Genomic DNA, 20,105 nt, shown 5'->3' on the forward strand with positions numbered 1-20,105 from the left:
TGGTGATCGACTTCCAAACTCGTTCCTTATCGTGGATGCAGGCACAAACTGTGTGTGTGAATAGAAAACAAAACCCAAACCCACAAAACCGCAGGAAAAGAGATGGCTAAATCCCAAGGGGAACCAGTGTCTCAAAAAGGAGTAACAGAACTGAGCCCTTCTAACGTCCAAATTCAAGTAAATGGTAAGCAAGGGTCTTCCGTACACAGCCAAGCAAGGCCACTGCGCAAAGCCAGAAATCTACTTTCTAGCAGTGGTACCCGGAGGTCACACTGCTGGACATGACGCCTGGCGTCCCCTGCCCCAGAACTGCGAACCCCAGGCAGCCATCGCCCCGCCCAGGTCTGAGAGGAAGTGACGCACGCAGAGCTGAGGGGCGGGTGCATCTGCGCCGGAAGTGCCTCCCAGACCGTAAATAAGCTCAGAAGAAATCGGGGGGGAAAAAAAGCAGGGAAGAAGCTGTCTCCATCTTGTCTGCACGCTCTGGGCCGGCGACGCGGCGGCGATGGGGAGCGTGCTGGGGCTGTGCTCCGTGGCGAGCTGGGTAAGGCGGCGCGGGGTCGCGGCCCGGTTTATCCGTCCTCCTCCGGCCCGCGCGAGGGCGAGGCCAAGCGGACGGGGAGCCGCCCGAGCAGATAGCTTTCCCTGTGGGGTGATCCTCGGCCGGGTGCGGCCCGGCTCCCTCCTCCCGTGGCCGCCGCGCCTCTCCCTTCACCGCGAGCCCGGCGCCCTCGCACTGCCGCACTGTCATTTCCCGAGGCCTCTTTGTTCTGACTCGCAGCCTCCAGGGAATTGGGCCCCGGTTATCCGGGACAGCCTAACAGCTGGGTGTCAGTGTAGCAGTCTCCTTATCGAGATAGAATACTCTAAATTCTCATACTGTTGGCCCCCTTCGGCTTTGGTGGCCTGGATTCTTGTACTTGCAAATTTATGTTTCCGGAAAGGCTGGTCAGGTCTGCGGCACTGATTTTTTATTTATTTATTTATTTTACGTAATACATGGGCGAGCAACCCGCTTGTCGATGCTGTGGTAAGGGTAGGTTGCGTTTTCATTAGACAATGGAACCATCTTTAGAATAGTTGCAAGATTCCTTTACCCGGATGGCCCAGACGACCCCATCCCCCAGTAGACAAAATAATTAGCAGTGAAGTTTATAATAAAGAGCTTAATTGCTTTGGGGGAGGTATTTGGATTCAAATATCACTCGGAGTTTGAATATTATGCTTTCCAAGTTTAACCCGCAACAATTTTCTGACTAACCAAATGATTCCATAGCAAATACATTAACCTACGTACTGGCTAATTTGCATGCCTGTAAGTTTAAAAATGTTTTGGTACGGCTTGAATTATAAATGCCTAGTTTTCATCAAAGATGGATATGAAAACTTGACCTCAGAGATTAAGAAAGCCTAATTGAGTCTGTTGACCCTTTTATACAGAAGGTGACATTTAGTGTAATAAAAATAAGTGAATAAAGGCCTGGAGAGATGATTCAGCTGTTAGCTGTGATTGTTGCTCTTGCTAGATTCTAAATGTTAGTCCCCCGCACCCCCATTGGGCAGTTCATAACTGCCCGTATCTCCAGCTCCAGGGAATCTTGATGCTCTCTTCTGCTCTCTGCTGACATTGGCTCCCATGGTCACACAGACACATGTACACACATAAAAATTAGTTATAAAAAACTTTTCCTTGTTTTTTGATAAGATGTTGCGTTATTTAATTTGTAATACTAGAGTTAGCTTGGTTGTGATGTGGGTACACAGCAGCTCTACTGCGATCATAGAGTTTGAAGAATATGTATTCTCCAATTCTTTTCCTATTTAGTTTTAAGCGCCTTTTGGGTCACAAGTTCGGTGTTTCAGTGTTTTTGTTTGTTTGTTGTGTTTTTTTCCTTCTTTCAGTTTTACAGAAAATTTTGTATATGTTTGTTTTAAATCAAAATAGCTTTGGCAAACACTATGGGATAAGTTACATCACTACTTTTACAACGTAGATTTCCATTTTTGTTCAGTGAATGAATGTCTTTGATGAGATTGACACTGCCTTGCCATTATCATTTTATTAGTACCTAGATGCACTAAAAAGGTAGCAACAGTATGCAGGATTAGATATGACAGAAGCTAGACAGCCAAGTTTTTCATCATGATTCTCCATCCTGTGACAGATCTGAGGATTCATGATGTGCTAATTGGATCATCTCTTTAGTTCTGTGTGCTTCTTTTAATTATTGAATCCTAGTGCATATCTATAAGTAGATTTTGCATTATACTATACAAATCCATCTTTTCCACATTCCCAAGTTAATATGCTCACTAACTTGGAAGCTTTGAAAGAGAAAATTTATCCAAATATTCCTACGATTGAAATTGTAAAATTATGTCAAGTGACCCATAATTTAAAAGTTTGCTTTTTGAACAATTTTTTTGCATACTTAGTCAAAATTAGTAACACTTCTTGTTCATAAAATAATTACACAGCATTATTGCTGAACTACAAAAATGTATGAAAGAAAAATTACATGTGAGCATCTCTGAACCTTTTCATTCATCCTAGGTCTATAAATACTGCCAGACGCTAATTAACAGACCTTTCCCCAACATAAGGTCAGCATTGGTGTACTGAATAGAATTGATTTTGTTTTAATAACTAGACCTTGTAAACAATCACAATCATTTCTTTATCCCAGATAGGTAATGTTAGTTAAGTAATTTAGAAGAAGGAAGTAGGAATTGCCAGTACTGATTTCATGCAAACATTTGCTTCATTTTTATTTTATAACGTGATATTTTTTTTTTTCTTTTGGAGACATTCTTGGTTGCTATGAGTCACAGAACAGTTTGGTAGGACTTGTCAGCTTTGAATTTATAATGCAATGATGTGTTTTTGCCATTTGCAGCAGAACACTTATCTGAGGCTGTTGGTGCACCCAGAGAAAACTTGCAGCCTATCTGGGTAGGATATTTGGGGAGCAGTGTGTGGTGAAGTGTCACCCTCTGCATATAAAGTATGCTTTTATGTAGTTAGTATGTTGTCAGTATTTGCTGGTTATCTTTCAAGACCCTTATTTCACTCTTCAGTTTGTCTTTCACTGTGAGTTTTACGTCTGTTATTCCTGTCTCCTGTGCTGGTGAAGATCCTAATATAAATGTAAAAACCCATGCTCTCCTTGTTTCAGTTGGTAGTCTTTTCTCTTTTATTGGTATTAAATTGACATACTTTTTTTTTTAAATCTCTAAAAATTTAGTAGGTTTCTTTTAAATTCTCTTTCATATCCTTACTTTCCACGCCCAAGTCTTCCTCTACTATCTGGACTGTGTAGTTAACAGTAATATTAAGCAATAATTGTAAATGTTACCTTCCAGATTGGTTTTGACTAACTGCTTGGTCCTCATGGGTTGTGTTTCCTGTTTGTCTGCATGTCTTCCAGTTCTGTTAGATGCCAGGTATAGGTTTGACCTTGATGAAGGCTGGATATACTTCCATGCGTAAAGACTAGTCTTGGGCTGTATTAATGGACATAGGTGAATTACTTAAAGATTTTTATGTCTTTGATGCTTGCTTTCTAATAGACAAAAGAGTCCAACCTGTTTTATGCCAAGTAATCCCAGTAGTAGTATTTTTCTACCCAACACCTCCCAGACTAATTCATTCAGGTGAATGTGTCCAACAGACAGAGCTGGGATTCTGCCTAGGAATGCTTTCTGCCTTGCCTTCGCTGAATCCCCATCTGTGTCTCAAGTCAGATGGACAGCTGGGCTGAGCATTCTCCCAGCTAGAAAGATGGGCACTGTTACTTCAACATGCCCTGCATTTAGGTAGTTATCCCAAGGATTTATTTTCTATCCATAATTTTGTTATCAGCATTATTTTTTTGTTCCTGGACAGCATGCTTGTTAGTTCTTTTGGTTTTTCCTTTTCTTTTCCTTTCCTTTCTTTTCTTTTCTTTTCTTTTCTTTTCTTTTCTTTTCTTTTCTTTTCTTTTCTTTTCTTTTCTTTTCTTTTCTTTTCTTTTCTTTTATTATTCCTGTGATTCAACTCTCATCCTGATCTGTTATTTTCTCATTTAATTCTGAGCTATCTTCTCTGTGTCATCTTCCCTTCATCTCTCTCCTTCCACTCTTCCTAATCCCTCCCTCCCTCTCTGACTTTTGTTTCTAAAGTTCAAATGAAGTGCACCGGCTGGATACTTCCTTTTACCAGAGTATTTTTATTTAAAATGTCTTATTTTTTATGTTGTAGTCACAGAATTCTTTTGTACATGTATTTTTGCATAATTGTTATACCATCAGTTTCTGTTCCTGAAGCATAATGTGCAAGCTGCTTTGTGTATGTCTTACCAGGTATATAGGCTATAGAAATTTGTCAATCACAATGCTCTTTCCCTGGAATGTTTGTGATTCTTTTCTCTAGAGATGGAATACCCTGGTCATCTGACTGTGACTGGTAGAGTTCAGTCCAGGCTACGGCCAACCCTTGTGAGAATACTTAAACTTTGCCTTTTTGAGATATTCTTTCTTAACCCTGCACACTGTACACGTCAGGCTCTCCTGGTCCAGAGGGTACTCATCCCTAGAGTTCATTAGAGAGAGCCAGCTACTTGTTAACTAGTTGTTCACTGAGCCTTTTGTTGCAGTGTTATTGCTATTAATAAAAAGTTGGAAGAGGAAAAAAATAATAACAATTCACCTTGGTGCTATATTGAATGATACCCTCCCCTCCCAACACCCCACTCCCTCTATTTTCTTGGGCTGAGACTTCACAGAATTTCTTGGCTGTACTCTTCTCTGGGACAAGTGGCTGTTTAGGAATCTTAGCGAAATCTTGGTTGCTATTGGCCATTTCCCGTGTTTTTAAATACTTCTACTTAGTTTAGAGGACAACGGCTATGTATTGTTTGATTTTGTTCCATCTTTGCCTTTCTGATTTAGAGAGTGTAGATAATGTATGCAAACCAAATACTTTTAATCTTTTTGAATTGCCATTGTTTACAACAAATAGTTTGTTGAACCATTTTAAACTCTGCTGATCTGTGATGTTTTTCCCCAGATCCCATGTCTGTGTGGCAGTGCCCCATGTTTGCTGTGCCGGTGCTGCCCTAGTGGAAACAACTCCACTGTGACTAGATTGATCTACGCACTTTTCTTGCTTGTTGGAGTGTGTGTAGCTTGTGTAATGTTAATACCAGGAATGGAAGAACAACTGAATAAGGTCAGTCTTTTGTTTTACTATTGATGGACTAAAATTGTAGAATATACGTAACTTTTGGGTACTAAAAGTAAAGCAATATAAAAATACTGCAATATGTGTAACCCCAGTTTTAGTAGGTAATAATTCTTGCAGGAAAGACAAAGAATATGAGGTAGCTTGTTCTGTTTTATGATAGCAGCACAGAATATGTTCCTGGGCAATTTCTTCGATTGTTGGTTTCCCACCAGAACTAGATAGTAGATTCCATTACTAAAGACACCACTTGCTTTAGTCTCAGTACATAAAGAAATCAGGAAGTGGTCAGGACACTTCCTTTCTGCCAGCAAGCCCTCATCATACCAATGGGTGCTATACAGGCTGTTGGGAAAGAATTGTGGCCAGTAGTCGTACTCAGTTGTTGACTCTGCAAATAACAGTACCAACTAGCCAGGCAAGATATGTCCAAAGGTGCAGTAGCGGCATGCCTGTTAGAGAGACCTGCTGCATTGGAAGGAGTGTTTAGTAAAATCCTTTACTGTAAGCCTCAACTGGAGGGTTGGGCCTACTGGAGATGCTCATGCTGCTGTCTACCCAATGGACTACCCATCAGATAGCCTTCTCAGTAACTGTTCTTCAAATGCATAGATCAGTGGTATTGTTGTCTTTGGTCAGAGAAGCTTATTTTTTATAGTGGACAGCAGTACCTGCAGAGGCTTATAAACTGATTAGTGTTGAAAATAAGTTGACAGTTGAATGTTCAGTCAGAAATAGGAAATCTGTGTCACTGCTTCAAGGCTCAGGGAACAGTGCTTATATAAGTAGGGACAAAAAAGTATGTAGGAGCCAGAGGAAGATGAAGAATGGTGTCAAGTCCTAGCTTTGAGGCATACTTGAGTCCTTGCAAACTCACAGCATCTGTGATGTGCACAGGATTGGACCCACTAACATCCAGTGGTGGAAGAAGAGAGGACTCACAGGCTCTCTAGCTCTGGAACTTACATGTAGTTAGTAGCTGGAGGAGGGAAACATTTTCTTCAGTGGTGTAGCTAGTGCTAAGGTGGCTGTGGTCCTGGAAAAAACCCTTCACCTCTCTGGAAGCAATGCTAACAAAACTGTCATTGGGGCACAGGGAAAAAAAAAATACATGAAAGTAGAAACAGGACAAATAAAATGACAAGAGATCAGCAGGAGTGGGAGAGAGACAAGAAAATATGATCAGAATGATGATCAGGGTGAATATGATCAGAGTACAGTATATGTATGTACAAAAATGTCACAATTAAAGCCATTAGGTATAACTAATGTATATCAATGAAAAAGTAATGAAATTGTACCTTGGTAATGTCACTGTGACAGGAAAGCCGACATTATGAGTTTTTGTTTTGTTCCTGCAAAGGAGACATTTTAAAAATAAGTAAAATTTAAGTACAGTACCTAAAAATGAAGCAGTAATGACTGGGAAAGGTGTTGAGCAAATTATGCCTCAAGATGACCATGGTGAAGATAGAAGTCAAACACTTAGTGGTATAGAGGTTGTTGCAATAATGGGATCAAGAGGGAATAGGGAATAAGCCTCAAGTGGATTTTGTGGATGTCATGACTGACATTCACATACTGGTAGTGCTAGAATCTTAACAGTCCAGTTGCAGTTCTTGGAAACTTGGGGGAAAGTGCATGCTTTAAACCCAGAAACAGGGCTGGAGAGGTGGTTCAGTGCTTGCTGCTTTTCTTAAGGATAAGAACTGTTGGATGCCTCACAGCTGTTTGAACTTCAGTTCCTAGAGATCTGACAGCCCTCTTCAGGGCCCATGGGTACACATCTCCACAGAGACACATAATCAAAAATGAATATTAAAATGTTACTATAGCACATGCCTGTGTTCATGTAGTTCAGGCTGCCAAACAGTAATATTACAAATGTGGATTAACAGGAGTTTATTTTCTACGTGTTTAGATGTGGGAGATTTGTGACTAGGGTGCCAAGGTTTAGTTCCAGTGAGAATCTTGTTTTGTTTGAAGTCCTGCATTTTCACATTGTAAGGAAAGGAGTAGAAAGCTGTATCATGCCTTTTTATATTAAGGCACAGATCCTTTTATGAAGGATGAATCTTGATGATCTAGTCATTTTCCCTTCCTAATCTTGTTCTCTTAAGGATTAGAGTTACAAGATAGGAATTTTAGGGCGAGTAAAATGGCTTGTGGCATGGCTAAAAGCAGTTGCTACCAAGCTAGATGAACTGAGTTCTTTTCCAGGAACCTACACAGTGGAAAGAGAAAAACAGCTAACTCCCCTGAGTTGTCCCTGATCTCCATAAGTGTACTATGGCATATGCACATTCATACATCAATTTGAAATATGAATTTTGGGCAGATGCTATGGAAGCCAAACACTATACACCTATGAGGAAATAGAAAACACTAATTCAGACAGAGTTAAGTACGTGTTTTGAGCTGGAAATTAAAATCCTGGCAGCATATGCTGTAGAAACTGACTCAGGGTTAGCAGTGCTAGAACCTGATCAACAGCTCTAAAGGGAATTAACAAAGAGGAAGGTCAGCAAACAAAGAAGCAACGAGAAAAACCACAAGCAGGCAGGCTGTAGACAGAACTGGGAAAGGCTGTGAATGTACTGTTCTGCCCAGTTCAGGAACCCCAAAAGACCGGGAATAAACAGACTCCGCTGTAAATACGTGAGGTTCTTTCTATTGTAAATTACAAGCTGCAGCTTGGGCCCACGCACACCCACGGCCGAAGCAGTGGGAGCCTAGCGCCCTGCGCCCAGGTTAGTTGGGTGATTTATAGATTCTGGTCCCTCCCAGCATGCCCAAGGCAGGGGCAATTCCTGCCTGGCAAGCATCTATTGGTCAAATGCTACATTTTGAATTGATTGGCTATAGGAAGGTCCCCAGACCATAATGACCTGGTGTCCCTCCCTATGGGGGGGATGGGCCAGTTTCCTAGCAACTGTTATCTCTAGTGGGTGGGGAAAGAATGCAGTAAGGCAGTTCTTCCCCTCAGGGCATTACTAGACTTCTCCACTCCCATAGTTCAGGCCTTAATTAATAATAGTTGCTAATTTTTAATCTTTTTGGTCTGTTAGTACCAAGGATAGACGAAGGTAGGGACTTGGGATATAACTAGTACAAAACTAATACCTAGAGCTGAGTATCCTTGGAGTCCTGGGGCTAGGCGTGGGAGAAACAGTTTATTCTTGTACATACAAATAATCTGTGACATTCTAAATAATGCTGCCACTTCCCTCACAAAAGTTCCCATTTTACATTCTGATTTCAATGTGACCTTGTGTCTGTGAGCCTGTGTGTATGTTGATGGACAGCAAGCCTCACCCTTGTTGCCTGGCAAAAGGTCTGTACTTCAACTTTCCACCTCCACCCAGTGTTCCTTTCTAAAATGGGTCACTGCTGCTTCTCAAGGTTCTAAATTAAAATATGAATATACTGTCAGCTCAAGTTAAGTCAATAATATCCTTATGATCACAAATAGCATTTAAAGGTCCTATACTCAAAATCTGTTTAAATAGCATTGGCTTTAAAAAGCTACTGTTTTATTCTCTACTATTTTACAAGTGACATTTTATGTAATTCTTTAAGCTTTTGTTCACATCTTCCCATATAACAAATATATATAATTCAGTATATCACAGTAGAATGCAAGTTTTATAAAATTTAGAATTATGGCACACCGTAAGTGTATATTTTTGTTTTTATGTAACACTCAAATACATATTTAAGAAATTAAATCTGTAGCTCAAAATAATCATCCATCTTATACTTGGCCATTGTTGGTTTATTATGTGCTTATCTGGAAGCTGTAACTTTTTTGTTTCTTTTGATTTGTTTTTAATGAGATAAAGTTTCTCTGTGTAGCCCCAGCTGGCTTGGGTCTTTGTGTAGACCAAGACCGGGTTGACACTGAAACCATAGAGCTCTGCCTGCTTCTGCCTCCCCAAGTGATGTGATTAAATTCCTGGGCCACCATGCCTGGCCCTAACTTCTCCAACCTCCCTGTCCCTTCCCCCATTTTACCTGATTAAAATGCAGCAGGCTTATGTGTGTGTGTGTGTGTGTGTGTGTGTGTGTGTGTGTGTGTGTGGTGTGTGTGTTTGTATGTGTGTATTTCTGACCTTTAAAGCAATTAACAGTTTACGTGGAACTTTTAGTTCATGAAAAGTACTGATCATAAGCCCATTTTGTTTTGTTTTTCTAGATTCCTGGGTTCTGCGAGAATGAGAAGGGTGTTGTTCCTTGTAATATTCTGGTTGGCTACAAAGCTGTGTATCGCTTGTGCTTTGGTTTGGCCATGTTCTATCTTCTCCTCTCTTTACTAATGATCAAAGTGAAAAGCAGCAGTGATCCTAGAGCCGCGGTCCACAATGGGTATGCTTTAGTTACTTGAGAGAAAAGTTGAGATAGCCTTTTTCCTCCCAGGGATTTTGAATTTTAGCTAAAGAAATTACAAAGGAATTATCTTTTCCATAAAAAAGTTCTAAAAATGGTTGCTTTTACTAGAGAAACTCTTGCTTTGGATATTAAATAGTAGTGCTGGTCAGCTATCAGCATCACCTCTGATTATATATTTTAATTTCAAAGGAGGGTGTACATGTGTAATTAAAGGAAGAGTGCTGTTGCCTCTTTTTTTCGGTTTTAGTGAACCAGTCCTATTATATAGAACTCTCAATTTCCTAGATCTACAAGGCAGCCAAAAAGAAACTGTATTGCTGAACTGGTGTTGATCTTCTAGATGATTGTTTTCCACAACTTAGAAAGAAAAAAAGTACAAATTTAGTCAATCTCCTGTAATAGTGAGTAGTTCATCTGGCATTTTATTTGAATGTTATAATTTTATCTGTTTCTTCTTAAGAATTAATTTTTTAAAAATATGTTTTATTGTTTATTTTTTGATATGTTGTGCCAAAGGCAGAAAATTAAAATGTTGTGCTAGAATAATAAAAAATGCTCTATAACAAGTTTTTTTGTTTTGTTTTGTTTTTTTTTTTCCATTAGAGTTATTGGCTGTCTTAAAATACTGTTTTGGATGTAGGCATTTGTCATAACTTATTAAAGCTATTCATTTGTGGAATGAAATTATACTTTATATATTCATATGTTATCAACTCATACCTTTGAATTGAAGCCAGTATTCTTAAAAGAATTGATGGCACTTCTTCTTAAGATCATCTTTACAATAGCCTATATAATGGTCTTTTTCATCCTCAATATATGCGTAGATCTGTTAACAAAGTTTTTTAAGTGTTTCTGAAAAGATTTACTATTTGAGTTATTTTTTTGGGTGCCTATTAACATTTGTTTCTGTCTTAGATTCTGGTTCTTTAAATTTGCTACAGCAATTGCAATTATTATTGGCGCTTTCTTCATCCCAGAAGGCACTTTTACAACTGGTGAGAATTTTAAAAATATTCTATGGTAATGTTTTGTTTTGTGTAAGAAACCAAAGTAACTTCTATCTAAAGTTGTGACTATTGTTTGGTTGTTCTTTTTAATCTGCAGCTGCAAAATCAATTTGCATACAATTTTGTTATCCCTTTTTGTATTCATATTATTAAGAAAATAATAAAAGCTAAAGCAGTCATCCCTTTGCTTAAATACACTATTTTTTTCTTTTAGTGTGGTTTTATGTAGGCATGGCGGGTGCCTTTTGTTTCATCCTCATACAACTCGTTTTACTTATTGATTTTGCCCATTCGTGGAATGAATCATGGGTTGAAAAAATGGAAGAAGGGAACTCAAGATGTTGGTATGCAGGTAAGCTTTTATTTCATAAAGTATCCTCAGTATAGTGAACATTGATAAAAACAGGATAGATTGCAAGGAAATCACTTAGGAATTTTGTATTTTAATTTCTTATGAAGAGGTTTTCAATTTAATTTTCGGAGTGACTGTATATTAGCAACTTGTTGAAAGTTTTGTGACTTATGAACCAGGAATTTATCTGGAAACCAGTAAAAGAAACCAAAAGATCCTTGAATAGCCAAAATGATGCTCAGAGTTCATTTCTTTAAAGCTGTAATTTCGCATCCAAATTCCCAGTACATTAAAGTACAAAATTTAATGGGAAGACTAGAAACAGAGTTGTGTAATTCATCAGCAACAAGCAGAAAAAACAAAAACTCTGGAACACTATATAAAAATGTAAAGGACGCCGAACACCTAAGGAGATTTCTATGGTAGTATAATTATAATAATGAGCTTGAGTTGACTGGTTACAAAAATCATAAGATTTATTTAAAAACAAGTACCATACTGATTTCCTAATACTTTTATAAAAATAAGTTGTATTTTATAAAGTAACGTTTGTAAATTCAATTGTATTTCTTTCACAGCTCTGTTATCAGCCACAGCTCTGAATTATCTGCTGTCTTTAGTTGCCGTCATCCTATTTTTTGTCTACTATACTCACCCAGCCAGTTGTTCGGAAAATAAGGCATTTATCAGTGTCAACATGCTCCTCTGCATTGGTGCCTCTGTAATGTCTATACTGCCCAAGATCCAAGTATGCACTTCTTAGCACTCATTTTTATAAAGCCTTTCCCTTTCTAAGTTTTTATAAATGAGAGTGATGTCAGATGTTTATCAGCATTAATATTTTGCTCGTAGGAATCCCAACCAAGATCTGGCTTGTTACAGTCTTCAGTAATTACAGTCTACACAATGTATTTGACATGGTCTGCTATGACCAATGAACCAGGTATGTTTTGTTTATAATGAGTCATGCAGTATTGATTTTTAAATTCAAAATTCAAAATTCATCATTTTTAAAAGATGAAATTAATTCAGCTAGTAGAGGAATAAAGCATGTTAAGAAGCAATTCATCTTTGATGTATTGCTATTTTTTCTTTTCACTTAGTCTTTCGTTCACTACAAATTGATATAGTTCTAAAAAATCATATGAAATCATATACTTTTTTACTATATTTAAGATATTTGAATATAGAAAGATATAAAATATTTTCAAAATTTTGAGACAGGCTATTCCTCAGACTGACTGCCCTCTTGCCTTAGCCTCACTGTGAGCCACTTCTGGCTTTAGATGCTTTCTCATTTGTAAATCTAATTATAAAATTTTCACATTTTTTTTCTGTCTTGCAATAGATAACTGGCTTTGTAATGAATCTCTGTACTTCAGTTTCAGTAGGTCACATGGGAAATCAGAAACTTGTATGTTTTGAAGGAATAAAGAAATTACAATTTTTAGAATGTTTCTGTAAAATAATAATATAAAATATTTTCTCTGACTCATTGTTTGCAAATTCATTAAAAGTTTTTTTAGTTATTACAAAGACAGGGATCTTAGCATATAGAGAATCTTTTTCCCCTCACCCCAAAATATGTAATTTTAAAATACCACTGACGATTTGCTTGAGTAGTTATCCTTATGTAGTTTTCATTAGTAAAGTGGAGACTGAAGAGTTAGATTTGTTAGAATTAAAAATGAATATATATTGGATACTTTGGTGCAGTGGTTCTCAAACTTCCTAATGCAGGAACCCTTTAATAAGAGTTCCTCATGTTGTGGTAACCCCCCCACCTCCAACTATAAAATTGTGGTCTGTTTTGTTAGATAGTAAAGTGATTACAAGAGCTTGCATTGTATTTCTGAATGTACTAATTTTAGTTAGGTTATCTAACTTTTACTCATTTGTTGATCTAGATACCTTGGCTCTTAGATAAGGTTGGAAAAAGTGATTTTAGTTTTCTATCTTAAAACATACAAATTATGTTTAAGTATTTTGTTAATTTGTACCTTTTTAAACCCTTTTGTAGGTTTCTATTTGTTTTTGTTTTTTGTTACTCTAATAGTTAACTTGACCTTAATGTACTTTATAGAAACAAATTGCAATCCAAGTCTACTAAGCATCATTGGCTTCAATACCACTCGCCCTATTCCAAAGGATGGGCAGTCTGTTCAGTGGTGGCATCCTCAAGGGATTATAGGCCTGGTTCTTTTCCTGCTGTGTGTGTTTTATTCCAGGTAAGACAGGCTATGAATCTACTTTTACAAGATTTATATAGTTTAAAGAATCATTTGTTAAAAAAGAAAACAAAACAAAACTTTTCTTTCTGATTTTGTTCATGCAGCATCCGTACCTCCAACAATAGTCAGGTTAATAAACTGACTCTAACGAGTGATGAGTCAACATTAATAGAAGATGGGAATGCCAGAAGTGATGGATCACTAGAAGATGGTGATGATGTTCACCGAGCTGTAGATAATGAAAGGGATGGTGTCACTTACAGTTACTCCTTCTTTCACTTCATGCTTTTCCTGGCCTCACTTTATATCATGATGACCCTTACCAACTGGTACAGGTATTTACATTTTATGGTAACTTCAGATTATTTTGGTGGTGTTTTCCATGACTCTATTGTAAAATGTGTGTGTGTGTATGTGTGTATGTGTGTGTGCATGTTTGTGTGTATGTATGTGCATGTGTACCTGGTGTGTGAAGGTCAGAGATGGAAGTCACATGTATTCGAGGCATTGTACACAATTTTCTCCCACTGTTCTGGAACACTAAATAGACTAACTAGCCTGAAAATTCTACTGATTTTTTTTTTTTTTTCCCATTTCTACCTCTCTGGTGCTAGAATTACAAGTGAGTGGCACCAGACCTGGCTTTTTAAAAATGTGAGTTTTGGGGATCTGACTTGAGTCCTAATGTTTACAAGGCAAGTTCTTTACCTGCTCAGCCATTTCTTGATCTCTAAAGTACGTTCTAGTTCTCTGATGTATTTCTGTAGTTAAAGTGAATTCTGAGAGTGTGATAATTGCAGACTTCTTTAAAAATTACACAAACATAATTGTTCCAAATGTTGAAGAACCTTAAATGGAAAACGGCATAAGCATATTTTAACAGAAATTCATGTTAACAGTTGTTTAACATATTGTTTAGTTTTTATTTAACTGTATTTATTCCTAACATACTATACTATAGTAACAGCATAGTTTTTAAAAAGATGATTCTTTTTAAACTGTATCATTAAAAGATCTGAAAAGTTGGGCTGGAGAGATAGATGACTCTGGTTAACATCTGGCTGCTTTTCCAGAGGACCCAGGTTCCATTTGCAGTTCCCATAGGGTACCTCACAATTATCCATTTCCAGTGGATCTGATACCTTTGTCTGGACATGGACACTGTATACACAGACATGCATAGAGGCAAAGTGATCATATAACACGTAAAACAAAAAGTTAAAATTAAAAAACAGATGTCTGAAATTTCTTGATGCAAATATATTAATGTGAGTTGACTTTCAGAAATTTTTTATATATACATTTTTTTCCATTGCTATCAGTTTTTCCCCTCCTCTTACCCTGGTCCCCCTCTCTCTCCCTTCTGCTCCCTTCTCCCCCGTCCACTCCTCCTCCTTCTCCTTAGAAAAGGGCAGATCTCCCATGAGTATTAGTCAACTATGGCATATCAAGTTGCAGTAAGACTTAGCTACCTCTGCTCCTGTTGAGGTTAGATGAGGCAACCCCATAGGAGGAAAGGGTGCCTAAAAGCCAGCAAGAGTCAGTCAGCCCCTTCTTGGTCTCACAAGAAGACCATGCTATTAACTATAATTTTTTGTTAATCCCCATCAAAATTAATTCATACTTTACTGATAAAAGTAACTGTTTAAACTGATTTTGTCTCAAATGATTACCAAAAGATTCTACACAAAGTAGGCATTGACCTATGTGGTTAGACAAGTATGTTTGACGTTAAGTTTTCATTCATTTCTTTAAACAGCATATCATTACTTACAAACCAGAAAAAGGTGGAGAAAAAATAGGGTTTTCGGATATTTTTGAGGCTAGTATTTACTCATTTATTATAAATATTTTCTAAAATTCCTAAATTTAATAGCTTATAATAGTAAATGTTAAAAATTAGACCTAACGTAGGCGGTGGTGTCACATGCCTTTAATCCCAGCACTTGGAGAGGCAGCCTTATATATAGAGTGAGTTCCAGGACAGCCAAGGCTGCACAGAGAAACTCTCAAAAAACCCCATAAAGTGTATGTGTGTGTACAAAACTCAGCTAACTTCAGGCTTCCCCACCTGTCAAAATCTGAGAAGGGGAAGGAAGTGGGATTGAGAAGGAAGTCATCCCACCCTTGGACGGAATAGACACATCTTACTGAGTTCCCTTCTGCTTTTATTTAGTAGCATGTATGAATTACATACTGTGCCTCAAAACTGTGAAAGATCTGTTGCAGCATTATGGAAGGCATAGCAACAGGATGAGCTCCTGCTCACTGATATCAGACTCCAAAGGAAGCTTGAATTAAGGGGCCTACCAGCTTGATGGCTTACTAACACAATCCACCTGTCACTTCTATTTTTCCTCAAATTTTAGGTACGAGCCTTCTCGTGAGATGAAGAGTCAGTGGACAGCAGTCTGGGTGAAAATCTCCTCCAGTTGGATTGGCATTGTCCTATATGTTTGGACACTGGTGGCACCACTTGTTCTTACAAATCGGGATTTTGACTGAGTGGGACTTCTGGCATGAAAGCCCCATTTTGGTCATTGTTTATTTGACATTAACAGTATTCCCAATTTTTGTAAAGTTGTATGTGCTGTTGTGTAACTTACTATTTTTCTCTTGCATGAATTAGATTTACTGCCATTTTATCCATGTTCTTGCTAAGTGTACTGATGATATGAATTGCAAAGGGAGAATTTTTAATACATTGGCAAATTAGGAAAGATGGACATTGATAGGCATATCATCTGCTCTGTACATACGAAAAAAATTCTTGACAGTTGGTTTCAAAATTGTGTTAGACCTTATGCTATTTTAGAAACGTTAAGTGTATGGCTGCCTTTTTAAATACTTAATGTGTTGCCTTACAGGGGACTGCAAAGCAAATAGCTGTTCTAAAATTCTAAGTCCTAAGCTAGTTGTCTGAAAGATGCGAGTCACTTTAATTTTGTCAGGATTTTACTTCGGTACAGAATGTTCTGTTTAGTGGAAAACAGTATAGGATGTGGAGGAAGGCTAAGTAACAAGAGCCTTCACAGAAAGTCACTGGTCATGTGTTTTAAAGTGAATACTCGTGTGATCTAAGATCTTTCTCTGTAGGAAAGGGTGGCCTTCTCCAAAAAATGAACTTTATTTGGTCTTTATGAACACAAAACTATGGATTTCATGGAGATGTAAGCAACTCTGAACATTTAGACAAGCTTTTGAAAAGACTAATCATTGTTAGAAAATTTTGAAATTAAGTTTACAAATCAAAACAGGAAACCCAGTAAGGCTCTGGGTTAGGTACTTCATAGTCCAGTTCTCATTTTAAAATAAAGTCAACTAACTCAAAAGTTAGTTAATGGCAACATTGGGAAACGGAGTCTACAAAAAGTAGCCAGCACTCTGATCCAGATCTGTAATTCGCTTTATAAATAATGGTGGATAATTTGTGCGATATGTATTGCTGCTGTCTAGCATGCTTTTTTTTATCCAAACATAAAGACCAGGAGGATAATGAACTTGCAGAATAGACCATTTAAATTACACTACATATTTAGACATGCTTAAAATGTTTGTTTACTGCCATGATATTGACATATTCAACTTGAAAATCAGTAGTCCACTTAATTTAGATAAAAATGCTTAGTTATTTATGTGTTAGTGTCTAAAGCTTTTAAAATATGTGTTTGCTTCCTTAAAAATATTTATTGTGCAAATGTAATATAACAACTTATCTTCATTTCCCAACCTTATTCTGAGTTAATACTATTTCACAATTTTGAATGGCTGTGTTCTCTTAAATAAATGAATTCAGAGAAAATGTGTAGTGTTAGTTCTTGAGCATTACAAATTTAGGTGGATTTAACTCAATTTTTTTTCCTCTGTGAAAAGAACTTGTCAAATATCCATTTTCTGCCTTGACTTCTGACAAATTAATTATTTTGAAATTACCCTCTTTGTGTTTGTAAATGAATCCTGAAGTTGGTTCTCAAAAATGGTGTTCTTACCCCTAAAGAACCTGCAGGAGGTAGACAGTTCAGTCTGGAGGACACTGCACACCTCATGTCTTCCGCCAGCCATCTCTTTTTAAAGTTGTGGTCAGTGTTTTTCATATAGCCAACAATACAATTTGTCTCAGGATTTCTATTGCTGTGATATAACATCATGATCATAAGCCACTTGGGGAAGAAAGGTTTATTTCATCTTACAGTTGAAGTCCCATCCAGGGACTTCAGGGCAGGAACTGATGCACAGGCCATGGAGGAATGCTGCTCACTGGCTCATTGCCTATGACTTGGTTTACCTGCTTTCCTATACTATCCCAGAAACGCTTGCCCAGCAGTGGTACCACCTCAATGAATTTTGCCACTCCATTAAGGCCATTTAAGAAAATGACCATCAGGGTTGCCTGTTGGCCAGTATAGTTGGAGCATCTTCTCAACTGAGGCGTTCTATTCTCAAATAGCCCTAGCCTGTTTGAAGTTGGCATAAATACTACCTAGCACAAAACTGTACTGATAGAATAGTCCTATCCATTACCTTTCTATCACTAAATGGAGTAATTGGAGGATTTATAAAAAGGTTTATTTTGGCTCATTAAGTCTGAAGGTTCCAGTACACAAGTGTTCTCATTTCTTCCGGGGTACCAAGGAATTATTATACCAGTGAGAACCATAGCAGAACAAGATTCTGGACTCTTCACCCCTCAAAATGAATGAGGTCACATAATTTTCAAAGATCTGCCCACAAGGTCCCACCTTCTGAAGTTGCCATCACTGCCCAGGAGTATCCTGGGAACCACACTGTCAACATGGGACATTTCACATCCAATTATAGGAGCTGCCAAACTAGAGTATTTAGGCAAACAACTGTGGTGGGTGTGTGATGGGAAGGGGGTGCCGCAGACAAGACAGAAGGCCAAAGAAGGGCATTGGATTTTCTGCAGCTAGTTAAGTGCTTTGTGAACTGCTTGACTAGTACTGAGAACCGAACTCTGGTCTATAACCATTCCAACAGCTTGTAACAGCCAAAACTAAAGATGTCTTTTGGTGGGTGAATGACTAAGCATTGGGAACAAATTTAGTAAGGAAATTCTTAAATTCTGTCTGGGTCAGTGAAAAAACAATCACAAGATATGGGAGTAGCTTGCCTTTACAAGTTAAACTTTAACCCGTGGCCAGCTTTACAAGCATTTAAAACCATGTGCTCTTTCTGCTTACATGCTATATATCAAGCCAGTTTAAGATTAACCTTTAATAAGAACAAGTGTAATCACTGTTTTGGAACCCACTGATGTATCAGTTTCCTATTTTTCCTTTGTGGCGCATTCATCCCTTTAGTCAGAATATCATACACATATATATGTAAGAAGTTGTGGCCAGACCAAAGGCTATTTTCTGGCTACAACTGGGGTGGAAAGCAACACTCCTCATTATGTAACAGTTTCCTCTGAGATTAAAATACTGCATCCTTAGCAGGAAGGAAAACAACTCAAAACAGCCCAGGAATTTCCCGAAACTGACCAGATGCACTTGGTAAAAACTAAATTGCCCTCAGACAGAAAGGAGGTCGAGCTCAAAGACCATCAGAGAAGCCCCAGCTGCCTGGGAAGAAGCAAAAACCAGCTGAGCTGACTGCAAGAAGTTTCTATCAACTGGGAGTCACATGGAAGAACACTGTAACCTGTACCTTACCTGTTGTATTTGCTGGGCTGTTCAAAAGTGCATGGCCTTTACACAGGAGTAAAAATAGGGCTCTTCTGACAGGCTCAGATTTGGGTAGAGGATGGCACCAAGGCTCACTTTCACTTCTTGTCTAGTTTCACATCTGTCTATACCTTTTTGATGCTTTTCTTTCAGAAAAATCAAATATATCCTGATGACTAGCTGTATTCTCATAGAATTATAAATGTTAAAAGAATTGATAACTTCTGTAAGAAAATTTCTTCATTTAATGTTTGCTGTATCAATAAAAAACCAAAACTGATGCTCAGTAGCAGTCATTAAATCTTGAGTCCTGTTTATCCCAGTAAAAGATATATTTATGGGAAAAATAAAAAATATCTTTTTAACAACTTAACAAAATTTGGACTCTTTCGTCTCAGTGAATACTAAAAACAGACCAACCTCAAAAGCTCAGAACGTAACTTATCAGGTGATAAGTCTACAAAGCAAGTATGCAGGAGGTACAGGTGACTCTCCTGTAGGACAACTTCGAAAGCCCAGGCACTTCCTTTGGTGAATGTATACTTAAAAGCTGTGTACTTCTCTGCATGAAGGCAGTGAAGGAATGTAGAGTAGATGATGGCAGGAGGAAGGTCAGAAAAGAACAGGAGATGCTAGACTACAATTTTCCTGTCAATTTATTAGAATTCTAATTTACCACTTGGAAGAAAAATTCCAATACCCAAGGAACAGTATGGCCAAAGGAAGTGTTCTCTAAATACTATATAATTGTATATAGTACTTAGGAATTAAATGCATTGCTTTTAGGCCTCTGCCAGAATGTAGACTTCTCCAAGTTTTAAGTTAGTGTGGTATTAAATCCTCTCCAATTCTTGAAAAGGACAAATTCATTTGATTCTCTTACACTGCAAAAAATGTCGGCATTTGGTGGCAATGTTCTCATCTTATTTACAGCAATGAGAGGAATTTTTCTCTCCGCTCTTTATTAGAAACATAGAAAGCAAGCCAGTATACTTTTAAACAAAGAACATTAAAGCACATTAAGATCAGAAGCATCATATTCCTTCCTGCCTTACTGCAATGTACAGTAAGCTTGAACCTTCTCAGGTAAAACACAAAGATTTTGATGTGACTCACAGTGTGATAAAATGGACAACACATACAGTTTAAAGCCTCCTTCCTATGAGAAGGAAAATCATTTCACATGGGCATCACTGCCAAAGACGACTCAACAAA

General features: G+C 37.9%; 1 protein-coding gene across 1 annotated transcript; it reads left to right on the forward strand.

Annotated features, from left to right (window-relative positions):
• The first annotated feature begins 391 nt into the window (after window positions 1-391).
• Serinc1 (serine incorporator 1) lies at window positions 392-17,005 on the forward strand. Its single transcript, XM_055599339.1, has 10 exons — window positions 392-544; window positions 5,048-5,209; window positions 9,417-9,586; window positions 10,529-10,608; window positions 10,835-10,972; window positions 11,551-11,720; window positions 11,825-11,915; window positions 13,056-13,200; window positions 13,308-13,538; window positions 15,573-17,005. The coding sequence occupies exons 1-10, from the start codon at window positions 506-508 to the stop codon at window positions 15,706-15,708; spliced, it is 1,362 nt and encodes a 453-aa protein (XP_055455314.1). The 5' UTR covers window positions 392-505; the 3' UTR covers window positions 15,709-17,005.
• Window positions 17,006-20,105: the final 3,100 nt, after the last annotated feature.

Source organism: Psammomys obesus, unplaced genomic scaffold (assembly GCF_907164565.1).
Source record: "Psammomys obesus unplaced genomic scaffold, mPsaObe1.curated_primary_1811, whole genome shotgun sequence".
NCBI classification, from domain to species: Eukaryota; Metazoa; Chordata; class Mammalia; order Rodentia; family Muridae; genus Psammomys; species Psammomys obesus.

What these genes read in the sequence shown, in the direction of transcription:
- Serinc1 (XM_055599339.1), top strand. Translation starts at nt 506, where the DNA reads ATGGGGAGCGTGCTGGGGCTGTGCTCCGTGGCGAGCTGG. An exon ending in CTATACTGCCCAAGATCCAA is followed by an intron (nt 11,721 to 11,824) that starts GTATGCACTTCT and finishes TTTTGCTCGTAG; the next exon opens with GAATCCCAACCAAGATCTGG. An exon ending in CTGTGTGTGTTTTATTCCAG is followed by an intron (nt 13,201 to 13,307) that starts GTAAGACAGGCT and finishes TTGTTCATGCAG; the next exon opens with CATCCGTACCTCCAACAATA.